This window comes from Phaseolus vulgaris, chromosome 1 (genome assembly GCF_051622355.1).
Source record: "Phaseolus vulgaris cultivar YP4 chromosome 1, ASM5162235v1, whole genome shotgun sequence".
Taxonomy (NCBI): domain Eukaryota; kingdom Viridiplantae; phylum Streptophyta; class Magnoliopsida; order Fabales; family Fabaceae; genus Phaseolus; species Phaseolus vulgaris.
In genome coordinates, this window is record NC_143498.1 from 2,992,819 (window position 1) to 3,006,076 (window position 13,258).

Here is a 13,258-nt window from a genome sequence, read left to right on the forward strand (position 1 = left end):
ATTATGCTTTCTGTAATTTTGATTTTCTTTAGAAATGAAATGGTTCATTTTTACGCTTTTATTTTCCCTTCTCTTCCTTTCTTTGTCTGTATCAACGAAAACCAACAATGGAATATTTGCAGGACGTTGGGATCCGTGTTTCTCGATCATACACAACAATCCAATTCAGCCTGCCTCCACATTTTCGCGCCTGAACCTCATCGCCATTTTTCCTTCTCCACTGTAAATTCTCGATTCCGATTCGCTATTCACCGATATCCTCCTTTTGCCAATTTATTTCTCCCTCATTGCCGTATTTCTATCGGCTTAATTGAATCTCTTGTTGCGTTTCTCTCTATTTGCTCCAACAACGACCAACGTTCGAAGTTATTTATTATTTATTTATGTTTTTTCATTCTTGGCGAGTGGTGTTGATATAATTGTTTTGTTACTCTCTTCGTTCTGTATGCATTGCGATCTTGATTGTAGCCACATAGGTTTTTCTGTTAATTTGCATGAAAATGTTGGATTAATTGTGATAATATGGAAATTTCCGTTAAGGTTTTGATTTAGTTGCTTATTAATTAACGCGCGTTTGTTTTGTTTCCATATTTAGGATTGCATTTAATTTCACAGAATGGAGGTTTAAAGTTGCAGGGAACGTGTTGTTGTTGTTGTTGCTGCTGCTCTTCTTCTTACAATTGTTGGTGTTGTGGTGCGGTAGAGGTATTTGGAATTTAAGGATTGAGCGGGAGCGAGAGAAATGGCTGCCAGGAGTGAACACCAAACGGTTCCTCTTTCGGTGCTCCTTAAGCGTGAATTGGCTCATGAGAAAATTGAGAATCCTGAGATTGTTCATGGTCAAGCTTGCCAAAGCAAGAAAGGGGAGGATTTAACACTGGTTAAAACAGAATGCCAAAGGATGGTGGGGGATGGGGTCTCTACATATTCAGTTTTTGGGGTATGTTTCTGACGGCTTTCCTTTCCAGATTGAATGAAATGTTTATTATATAGGATTTGAGGGTTGAAACTTGTCAGTAGATTTTAATGTGATATGTATTTTACGTTATCATTCTATGGACGGGGCATTATGAACGAGAGAGTCGTAAAAATTTCAGGCTTATGGACTGTGATTTCTTTTCGTAAATTTACTTAGAATCCAATCTGTTGTTTTTATTCTTATATTTGATCTACTTGAGTTCATGGCTAAATCAGACTGCGGAAAGACTTTAGCAAGTTACATATTATTGATTTTATTGCTATGTTGATGTGAATAGACTAATACATTTTCTAGGTGTTTTTGCCTCAGTTTTCTTTTTATTTTCAAGATTTGTTTTTGTGCAGTGATTTTAGTTTGATGACAGAAGGACTATAGCTACCCTCTGAACGCTTATAATTCTTTGAACTATCATTTATTTATTGTTATTGTTCTATTTTTTAGTTTTCCGTGGTTTCATTTTCTGATTTAGAGGTTTTACAGATGTTTGATGGACACAATGGATCTGCCGCTGCTATTTATACTAAGGAGAATCTTCTAAATAACGTTTTAAGCGCAATTCCTCCGGATCTTAACAGAGACGAGTGGATAGCAGCATTGCCCAGGGCTTTAGTTGCTGGCTTTGTAAAAACTGATAAAGATTTTCAAGAGAAAGGTATAAATTGTTAAATTCCTTTTAGTGTTTGTTTGGTCCTTTGTTAACTATTTGTTTAGGAGGGAATTCATGTACATCAACTTGAATATCAATTGTACTATCACTAAAAATATTTATACATATTTCTAACTTTTCTTTTTATCCTACATTTAAAGTTAAAATGTTAAACAATGATAAAGAAAAGCTTTGCAGATATGTACCGTGAACATGCTGACCTTATTTTGAAACCTTAGTATAAATTTCGTATTTCTAACCTTTATAAGAAGGTTTGCTATTGCTACTGGCTCTGTTTGAAACAAAGTTATCATAATCTAGCCCATGATAGGTGCAATTTGTGCAGTTTCATACTTTCTTGATTAAAGTTAGTTAAGTGTGTAGTTACCTTTCTAAAAAATATTTACATAATTCCCCATTTTGGAATTTATTTTAATGATTTTTGCTTAGTTTCAGCTTGAGATTCTAGAATTTAACATACTGGATTCATTTACTGCTTTTGTAACATATTTCCTAAGGGTTTTTTCACCTAGCTCTTGTTGGGGTGGGGGGTTTAATATTAGATTCTTGATAAAGAATATCAATTACTAATAAAAGTTATTAATATGATGAGGTCCTGAGCTTGACTGATGATAGTATTTATTTGTTTTTGCTATTTTTTGTTTTTTCAGGACAAAAATCTGGAACAACTGTCACCTTTGTGATTATAGAAGGTTGGGTTGTAACAGTGGCATCAGTTGGCGATTCCCGTTGTGTACTTGAATCTTCTGATGGTGAGATTTATTACTTGTCTGCAGATCACAGGCTAGACACGAATGAAGAGGAGTACGTTGTTAATTGAATGTCTTTTCCTTTTCAACAACGATTTGGAATTTCTGTTATAACACAGACTTACCCTTCTTTTACTTACATCAGAAGGGTGCGAATCACCTCTAGCGGTGGTGAAGTTGGTCGGCTAAATACAGGGGGAGGTGCAGAGGTACATTCCCTTTTAATCATGAGCCCTTTTAACTTAAGTGGTATTTACTTCGTAACAAGCTTCAACTACACTTCCTATGGCCACAAAATAAGATAGAGAACGGCGTGTTTTTTATGTGATTCCTTATAATACTTTTATTTTTGGTACCTATACTTTGCCCAATTACACTACATACACAGAGATTAAGAAGTAAACTAGACGAATCACATCATGGAGAACTGAGAGGCGAGGGTACTTTTGTTGATAACATTAGGTGATAAGACCATATCAACATAAAAGCATAGTGCACTTTGCATTTCATTAGAACTTTTACAATTAAAGGACACTGTTGTTTAGATTTTGTACTATACAGACCATATTTGTTGTCTACCAATATTCTTTGTAAAAAATGTTTGTCATACCAATATGCCTGACTAGATTAACTTATATTTTAGGTTGGTCCTTTGAGATGTTGGCCCGGTGGCTTGTGTCTCTCGCGATCTATTGGAGATATGGATGTTGGTGAATTTATTGTCCCTGTACCGCATGTAAAGCAAGTGAAGGTTAGTCACCACTCTACGTCACTTAAAGCCGTTTCTTTTGTTGATTAGTAACTTTTCTCTTGCACACTTTTTGCTTTACATAGTTCCTTTATCTTCCTCTGTTTGATTCTACACGGATTTTCACATCTCTTCTAAGCAAGTATTTCTGCCATCTGCATGATGGTTCAGGATATTGTGTGGATCAAATTATTAGATTCATTTGTTGTGAATTTATCTTTTGTGTCCATGTAATCCATTAGTCTCTCTTTTTTTAAATGAAGAATTTAATTTCTTCCTTTTTCTCTCCCATTTTTTTTTAATCTTTATTTAGTTGCCCACTGCTGGAGGCCGGCTTGTTATCTGCAGTGATGGTGTTTGGGATTCTCTACCTGCAGAAGTAGCCCTTGATTGTTGTCGTGGCATGTCACCTGATGCCGCAGCACCGCATATTGTTAAAGTGAGATTAATGTACAAATTTTGAATCATTTTGTTTCCTGGGGCTGTTTTCATGTTTGGTGTAATAGTAATCATCTGGACTCAAACATCATAAGATACATTGTTTGCAGATTTAGATTTTCTTAGCTTCTCTTGATAACTGTTATATGGTGCCAGTAGTTATGTTTTTGTGCCGTTTGTACCCTCTCTCTATCTTTAGGAAGCTGTACAAGCAAAGGGACTTAGAGATGATACAACCTGCATCGTTGTTGATATATTACATCTGGAGAAGCCATCTGTTTCTGCACAAACAAGGAGGCCGGTAAAAGGAATGCTCAAGTCCATGTTTCGTAAAAAGTCTTCTGAATCATCTTCTTGTCACGACAAAGAGTACGCTGAGCCAGATGTTGTGGAGGAATTGTATGAAGAAGGATCTGCCATGCTTTCTGAGAGGTCTACTTTTGTAACAACTCGTCTAAGTTTAACCACTTGCTCTCTAGTTTTTTCTCCTGACAGTAAAATGTTCGTCTAAATCGCAGGTTCGATACTAAATATCCAGTCTGCAACATGTTTAAGTTGTTTATGTGTGCAGTATGCCAAGTAGAGATAAAACCTGGAGAGGGCATTTCAATACATGAGGGTGCATCCAATTCTACAAAATTTCGTCCCTGGGACGGACCTTTCCTGTGCTCAAGTTGCCAAGAGAAGAAAGAAGCCATGGAAGGGAAAAGATCATTAGGTGTTTTGATAACCCTTCGTTGTTGGCCATCTTCCTTTGATAGATGTGTCCATAATATAACCCGATATTTTTTATTCTGATTTCAGGTAGACTTAGCAGTGGAAGTGACGACTGAACTCTCATGTATATTTGCATTTTGAGAGTGATAAAAATTGTGAATATGATGGCAAGGTCAAACATCCAAGCAACAAAGATTCCCTTCTATTAGCACAGGGGCTTTATGGATATAATTTGGAATTCCAAATGAAAATGCATATGAAAACCAATTGCATCCCCTTAGAAGATTCTTGACTTGGAAGTATGAAATAGCAACAACCAAGTGTTGTGAAGGGTTGTGTTAAATGTGGCAGTCACACCAAGCTGTCCGAGGTAATGCATTCTTTTTTATATCGTTTTTTTGGGATCCTTTCATTTGTATACGGGTCTATTGGAATCACTATTGACCTTTAATGAAAGTAGCCTTTGTTATTGTAATGTAATATAGGAAGTTTAATTAGAATTCATGGAATCAATTTACTGTAGGCTAGATGTGTGTTTAAGCCTATTGAATGATTTGTTCCTTCATCATTCTATTGACATTTCCTTTTGCCATACCAACATTAGGTCTTTTGTAACAGATTGTTAGCTAGAAGTATCCCTTACCTTCTTCAATCCCCCTACCCCTCTCCTAAAGTCTCCCAAAAAAAAGAGGGAACAAAAACACATTAGTACATTACACATTTACACCCCACCCAACTTTTTTTTTCTTTTTCTATTAGATGTATGAGCATCATTGCACGCATTTGAACACCCTATCCTTGAAAAATGTTTAACCGTTTCCCCAAAATAGATGCTATCATGTTTTTACTACTATTGTGTCTTTTACGACAATTCTTTTTTGGAGCATTAGACCCAAAAATAAGAGCAATTTGTTTACTATTATGCTCTAGTTTGTTTAAAATCTTACACATTTTCTTAGTTTTAAAAATATACTATCACATTTTTTTTACATTGCGTTGTCCATTTACTCATTTTAAGTTTTAAAACTACTACACTTATACACATAAGAGAAAGACAATTGTAAATGTAAAAAAGAAAGAAAGATGTAAGCATAATTTGAAATTTATTTAAGAAATACCATTGTAATTTACCCAATTATTAAGCAAAAGCTATGATCCAACAAGTAACTATACATACCTATATTAATTTTAAAGGTCTACATGATAAAGACTCACGAGTTTGAACATGATCATTCAGAAAGGCAACTAAAACACACCATCTATGAAGAATAGTGACTCCTAGCTATTGAGTTTTGCTATCTGTCAAAAAGACAATTATTTAGAAAAGCAATTGAGAATTTGATATTGATCTAAGAATCAATTTAACCTGTTAATTGTTATTGATTTGCAATAAGTCCAATGAATGAAGAAATGATAATTTCTTGATGATTTCTGACAATCAATCTTTCCACTGATTAGTCCCTGTAATTTTATCAATTTTTTTTAATTTAGTCCTTATAGTTTGAAACGTTTTAACAAAGATTTCAACTTTATCAATTATATCATTCAAAATTAACACAAGTGAGTATTAAGATATTTTTAAAAGTGAGTATTAAGATATTTTTTTTTCATGATTTAATGTTTATATTGATTTTTTATTTTATTTAAATATATTATATTTTTTCACTCACAAATTGAAAATATTTAAGGTTGCTAGTCCAAAAAAATCCCTAAATTATATTTGTTTTTGTTTGGATGAAATCTTAAAGTTAAATTTTCGTTCAAAACAATACTACAATAAAAAATTCTAAAATCTAAGACTAAACAATACAAAATAGTATTAAGAAAAGTGTGAATATAAAACCAAGAAAACCAAATAATAATTTAAAAAATGTGAAGAAAATCACCATTGAATTAATATAAGCAAATGAAGGAATGGTTTTCCATTTTAAAGTATTTAGGTTGAAGACATGAGGGTAAAGGACTATTATATTTGTCTTATGTTTCCATTTTTCTCACTCTTTAAATTTTTTAAATGACATAATATTTTGGCAAGAAGCAAATAATGGCCCCATGATTAAGATGCTCACCTAAAACCATTCATAATTTTTTTTTATATGTTTGCTTCAAGTGTGTCTAAGTCCACAATGCACACCTAAGTCGTCTTCTTCTTCTTCTTTCCTTTTCTTTTCTGCATTTTCATTTTTCATTATCTTTCTGTGTCCTTCCCAGTCAATGTAGGGCCATAGACACACGAGCACACACAAATTTCACCCTCATTCACATGCCCACTTTTTCATAAACTACACCCTTCATTAACAAAAAGCAAAACTACTAACAAAATTCAATATAATAATAATAAATTAAAGTTTTTAATATTAGTGTTGATGAACTAAGTAATCTTTATCCTATAAAAAAAAGTTACATTGTTCTAAAATTATCAGTTATTCTCCAAATATCTAAGAAGTCTAAAATTTTGACTATGGATAAAAATCAATTTCATATGAAAATACATAAAAGGAACAACTATGGTTCAAGAAAGTGTTTAGCGGGTTTGAAGAGAGTAGTTTTTTCGGATTTAGTTTGGTAATATTAGGAACAACTTTGTTTTGCTATTTGTTTCAATAAGATGTTATTTTGTTTTCTAGAAGACTCGCGTATTGAAATTAACATTTAGAGACTTGCACTTGTCATACTAGTCACTGTGAAATCCATACAACCATATGCATAATCATCTCAATATCTCATAATCTCATATGACAGGTAAATCCATTTGATCTGCTCTGATAAGTTCTTTCAACCTTCAAACTCAGCTAAATGAACCTACTTCAACTCTCATTAATTGAATAATTTCATCTATGTGATCCCATTATATCAGTAAAGTCATAATTGTCTTATTCACAAGATAGTTAAAACATCCCTTTAGTGCTCTTTGTTTATTATTTTTATTTTTTACCAAAAAAACATAAAAAATATATTTAACCTTTTAAATATCAATTCAATCATTTGTCTAAATAAATAATAATTTAGACTATTAACACCACTTTAAATCTAACTAGTAAAATTAATCTATAGTTTAAAACATTATTCCATTGGGATAAATATGTATGGCTAGTAATTGATAAACTGAATTTCAAAGTTTTTAGGTGGCATTGAGGATATAAAAAAAAGTGTGAAACTCAATGTGTTCACGTGGTGATGATCTCATTCTCGTTAGCAACAAATTACTTTCACTCTTCATATGATTGTACTACACTAATTATGGGGTCAACGTGTGTCTCTGCTTTTTACATTTCCAAGAACATCAATAGTAATCCACTATTGGGATATTATTTGCTCATTCTATGTAACTACACTGAAAAAAATGTAAGTAACAAGAGGTTATTTTAAGTGGTATAGTGCAAAAGTGAGAGATGAAAATGAAAGAAAATGAAAGGAATAGAATATTGAATAGCAAAGGAATAGGGTGATTCACTAGTTGACATAAAATGAAGATTAGAATTTGGAGAGTTGTATATGTTTGGTTACTCCTTTTTTGACTCTTTGTTAGGCTCTTGCTTTCTAAACACCAAACACCTTTGAGTGCACGTGGGGAACTCAATCACAAGGACCAAACTATACCACACACATAACCAATAAATATATATTTATTAAAATTATTTTTTTTATAAAAAATTTCATATTAAACATCATTATAAACCTACAAGAAAAAAATAAATATAAATCAATTTTAAAGACAAAAATAATTAGTTACTATAATAACTAAATTATAGATATTTTAAAAATAAAAAAATTGGTTTCTATATTAATTTCTATTATTATTAAATGGTTTCTAAATTAGTATTTAATTAGCGACCAATGTTTTTTTATCAAATTTAGAATTTAAATAATAGAAACTAATTTAGAAACTAAAATTATTTTTAGTCTTTAAAATGTGTCTAATTTAGTTACTATAGCAACTAATTATTTTAGTTTCTAAAATTAATTTTTATTTTATGATTTTTTTTAGTGAAAACTTAACATCTAAACTAGACTAACATCTCAAATAATAACAATTATTTGTTATTATATAAAAAATTATTATTAAAAAAAATACTAAAAAAAATGGAGAATTAAATCAAAACTCATATTTAACAAAAACGATATGTATATGATTTATACCTATTAATAAAGGAATAAAGAACCCTTAGAGAAAATTATATGAAAATCTATTATATCATTAAAAATATTTTAATAAAGTCTATTAGAATAAAGTGAAAGTTTTTAATCCAAAATAAATTAATAATCCCAAGCTTAAAAAAAAATATTCAAATGGATTCATGAAGATGAAGATAATGGAGTGATTTAGATCCTTAATCACTTATAATGTTTTTTTTATCCATTATAATTATTTTTGGTCCTATCTCTATCTCTCCACAAGAGTCCAAAAATAAATTTGCTATTTTCAAAGATTCCTTTTGAAGTAGTCGGTGCTATTTTCAAACTCTTGGTGTAAACGGACATCAAACTTTCTTTTTCAGGAGACTCAAACAATTATCTACAATACTTTAAAACCTTATGTGTTCATCCATACCAATGACTATAATAGGATCTTATTAGTTCTTTTTTATTTAGCTTTTTTACAACTAAAAACATACATTGTTAATTACAATATCTTATAAAACCATTAATTAGTAGTAGTGTCAAATGAGTTTACTTGATAGAGTTGGGTTTGAAACAAATCTTTTCACGTGGTTTGTTTTAGTGGGTTAGAAAATTTTCGAACTGATAAAGATAAAAAATAATTAGTTTTATATTTATTAAGTTAGATAATATTTTATAAATTAAATAACTATTGATATTATAAGTAATTTTTAAATTGGGATCTAAGTGACGCGTTATTATTCTAATATTGTCTGCTTTGAAGTTTTTGAGTTTCATTACAGTTTTGTCTTTATTAAGCATCTGGATGGATTAAGAGAGTAAAATGTATTAAAACTGTCTTTGACCTCAATTCTTAAGTGACGTGAGACTATATTTACCTTTAACCTCGACTGTTAAGTGGTGTGAGACTATATTAGTCGTATCAAAATACAACTTATTATAAATTGAATCGATCAACCTATTTATTATAAATAAATAGTTAAAAAATGTTATTGAGTCAATAAAGGAGGTTCTAAATTTATTTATACAGAAGTAGGTTACTTTACTGATCAGTCCACATTCAATTTAGCTCAAATTTATTTAACTTGTTAGTTAGTTAAGTAAGTTAAATTCATTTTAATCTGTATTAAGTATTTTTTTCCAGCTTAAAATGACGTACAAGTGTGAACTTATTTTAACACCTATAAAATATTATTGTAACATAGATATAGCATTTTTATTAAAAAGGATTAGGGAAGAGTAAGTTGAAATACTATATATTATTTTAATTTTTTTTTTATCTTATTAATTACAAAAGTTGATTAAACTTAAGAAACATTATTTTCAAAAAATTTATCATTAAAGTAAGTGATGTGCTGCTGCTATTGTAGAGTAAATCGAGTCAATTAAAAGTCACTCAAAATTAAATTAAATATTCATTTTAATAATTTTAATATTTGAGTGAATTTTTATACAGAATGAATAAATCTGTGATGTTGTAAGACCATACAATTAAATTAAATGCATGTGGATAAATAATGAAAAGAAATATTAAACATTTATTAATTATAGTTAATTGTTTACCCTATTTTTCTTCTTTGTGTTTGTTTTATAATATGTGATGATGGAGTGTTAAGCACAGAATGTTACAGGTGTGGAACTTATAATAAGCCAAAAAAGTTTCTCCTTTTCTTTCTTTTGATGGTTTATTTTTTATTTATTTTTTAAATATTACAATTTGACAACTAGACATCAAGTAAGAGTTTAATGGGAAGAAAATTTTAATAAATAAATTGTGATAGAAATTTGATAAAGTGGAAAATGTGTGATGTGAAATGAAGGTGGCCAATCCCACCCCATCATGTTCTGCTGCTAAATTTGGCTGTTTGTGACCTTATTTCCCAAACCCTTTCTATGCACACCACTCATCACTCATTCCATTCTTCCCACACCACACTCCAACACACAACAATATAATCACAATTCTAACTAATACCAAATTTTGTAGCACAAAACAAAATAATGACACTGATCCATCAACTCAACTAGGATTTTCAAGCCAAACTAAGATTTAAATCACTATTAAGAAAGATATTTGTATTTGATGTTGAGTGTAATTGTAAAAACTTTTCACAGGAGAGTGTCTTCAAGATCTATCCTTATTTTTCCTTTCTTGATTTTTTTTCTCCGTACATTCTTTCTCTCGATCATTTGTGTTTCTAAAAATATCTCTAAGTCTCTCTATAAAGTGTTGTATTTGTAAGAATCCTTCCAAACTTAAATCAGTATTTTGTAAAAAAACTAAACTACAGAACTAACTACTTTATCTATTTATACTACTCATTAATGGATCTATTCAACCTGTCACTTCATATTAAAACTTATATTTATCCTTTATTATTGATTTTTTATTTTATAATTTTGTCCCTAACTCATATATGTTTTTTTTTTTACGTAAGATTTCTACTAATATCTTTTGGTACTTTTTTTCTTTCAACTTCTCAACCTCTCAACTTTTTGACACGACTTTTCGACATGATCAGGATCAACAAAACCTTTAAAAAATACGTTGTATCTTGGAAGTATATGATCAATGTTGATAAGTTTTCTTATCTTTTGTATATGGGTTGGGACACTTCTAAGAGTGTAACTTTTTATTCATTAGATTCTTTACTGATTAAAAGAAGAAAAAAAAAGGTGTGGAGAAAAAATTACTCAAAAGACGTATGGTATGTAAGAACTCTGAGAATCAGTTTTACAAAACACAGGTAAATATCTGCTGTAAGAACTGTGAGAATTAGGATAGCATAGATGGTTAGTTTTTGTCAAAAGAAAGTTACTCAAAAGACCAAATGCAGTTTGACGAAGAGTCCCTCTCTTTCTTTTCCTCCTTTTTGATTCCTTTATACCCTTCTAAAGGTTTATTTGACACTCACACAAAAAGAAGATTACAAAGCATTTTTCAATTCTCTTGCCACCAAAAAGAAAAGACTAAACACCAAGAATTTTAGATATTGCATCAAATCTTGCTATGGAGACTCATCGGCACCAAAAGAACACAGAAAACTATGTGCCAAAGCAACAAATTGAAGCAGCACCACCACCCCAATTATCATGGCAACAAGAAAACAGAGAAGACCAAACTTCATCATCACCTCAATCTTCAACACCCTCTTCCCCTTCTCAAGAGTTCTCCTTCACAATCTCCCTCCACCACCACACATTCCCTGAAGATAACTCCAAAGCTCAACCATCTTCTATTGCACTTGATTTATCTCCTGCTGATGACATTTTCTTCCATGGTCACTTGCTCCCTCTACACCTCCCTTCATCACCCCGCTCTTCAACCAATTCCATGGACAGCTTCACCCTCCCCATCAGAGACTTATTACAAGATGAAAACCACCCCATTAAGGATAGTGGCAGCAACAGCACCACCTCAGACAGCAACAGCAGCAGCAAAAGAGACCAACACAACAACAGCAACAACATAGGAAAAAAGGTACAAGGTAAGTCCAAATTTAACTTTTCATTGTTTGGATTAGCCAAGGGGCAAAAAGGGTGCCAAGATAGTAAGGAGGATAAAGTGAAGCACAAGAAGAAGGCAAGGTTTGATGTGATCCATGCAATGAAAAAGTACTTGAAAATGGTTCATCCTAAGATGCTTTTCAAAGGACAAAGAGAGAAGATTAGAAGTGGACAGTGTTATTCTTATTCAGGAAATGTCACTCCGAGAAATTACAAACAGGGTTGGAGAGGACAATATTCAGCACCAGCATCAATGAGGACTTCTCCAACAAATAGTGGCCTCTTGATTGCAACCACACCTCTTCCTTCTTCTGCTAGGGACAGTACCATGGAAGAGTTGCAAGCAGCCATTCAAGCTGCAATTGCTCACTGCAAAAATTCAATTGCAAAAGAAGAGAAACTCAAATGCTGATTTTTGTGGTGTCTTGTTCAAACACAATCTGTTCCAGACATGTCAGACACAGAAACTTCTCTCAACATGAACTCGTAATCTATGTAATACAGACACTGAGATGAAAATTGATACTGATACGAGTTGAATAGAGAATTTTTGTTTCCTTAAGAGTGTTATTTCCTAAATTTTGATGTGATATTTGAATAATGATGCATATAAAATAATGTACCATAAAAAAACCTGAAATTATTCGATTAAGTTCTAGAATCTTGATCAACTTGTATTATATTATAGTATGTAGTGTATATATGTATGGATTTTTGGAAGCTTCAGGCATTGTCAGGTTCTGTTCCCAGTTAGATGAATGATAGAATAATTGATATGTATCCAGAAAACAAGGGTTGATAAGAGAGAGATATCCACACGAAACTATTTGTTATTTTGTTAAGAAAATGGTACTGATTCTCTCTGTGTGTGGCTATTTTGACATGAATGTGCACCACCCTAGAAGGCTGAGAAATGTAAGATTTTATCTTATTAAGGGCCAATATTTTCTCTTAGATTGTCCTTCTGTTCTTTTTCTTTCATTTTCCTTTGCGTTGGTATTTTGTTTTCTTTCAAAATCATATCCTATTGAGACGTGTTTGGACCAGATATACCTGATTGATTCAATTTCCTTGCCAAATAATCTGTTCTACCCTGTCACAATCATGTCAAGAAAAGTTATATGAATTTTTTCTGATATATATGCTGAAAGGGTGTGAACCAACTGGTTCCTGATATACCTAACAGTGACCAAAGCTAAGTCCACACACCAACCAATTTTTTTGCCTATAAACATAAGGAATATCATGATTGTGTGATTATAGTTTCAAACACAAACTAATTACAACACCTAATAATATTGGTTGGCACTCATAGTATGATATATCTTATT

General features: G+C 31.4%; 2 protein-coding genes across 2 annotated transcripts; both read left to right on the top strand.

The window, feature by feature from the left end:
• The first annotated feature begins 12 nt into the window (after positions 1–12).
• LOC137816488 (Protein phosphatase 2C family protein) lies at positions 13–4,896 on the top strand. The gene is made up of 10 exons (XM_068619641.1): positions 13–222; positions 596–940; positions 1,460–1,631; positions 2,297–2,450; positions 2,541–2,604; positions 3,039–3,146; positions 3,457–3,582; positions 3,781–4,013; positions 4,100–4,299; positions 4,386–4,896. Exons 2-10 carry the CDS (start codon positions 743–745, stop codon positions 4,412–4,414), a joined length of 1,284 nt encoding a protein of 427 aa, XP_068475742.1. The 5' UTR covers positions 13–222; positions 596–742; the 3' UTR covers positions 4,415–4,896.
• Positions 4,897–11,181: 6,285 nt separating this feature from the next.
• Positions 11,182–12,607, top strand: LOC137816490 (BRI1 kinase inhibitor 1). Its single transcript, XM_068619642.2, has one exon. The coding sequence runs from the start codon at positions 11,431–11,433 to the stop codon at positions 12,337–12,339; it is 909 nt and encodes a 302-aa protein (XP_068475743.1). The 5' UTR covers positions 11,182–11,430; the 3' UTR covers positions 12,340–12,607.
• Positions 12,608–13,258: the final 651 nt, after the last annotated feature.

What these genes read in the sequence shown, in the direction of transcription:
- LOC137816488 (XM_068619641.1), top strand. Translation starts at nt 743, where the DNA reads ATGGCTGCCAGGAGTGAACACCAAACGGTTCCTCTTTCGGTGCTCCTT. An exon ending in TAAAGATTTTCAAGAGAAAG is followed by an intron (nt 1,632 to 2,296) that starts GTATAAATTGTT and finishes TTGTTTTTTCAG; the next exon opens with GACAAAAATCTGGAACAACT. An exon ending in CTAGACACGAATGAAGAGGA is followed by an intron (nt 2,451 to 2,540) that starts GTACGTTGTTAA and finishes TACTTACATCAG; the next exon opens with AAGGGTGCGAATCACCTCTA.
- LOC137816490 (XM_068619642.2), top strand. Translation starts at nt 11,431, where the DNA reads ATGGAGACTCATCGGCACCAAAAGAACACAGAAAACTATGTGCCAAAG.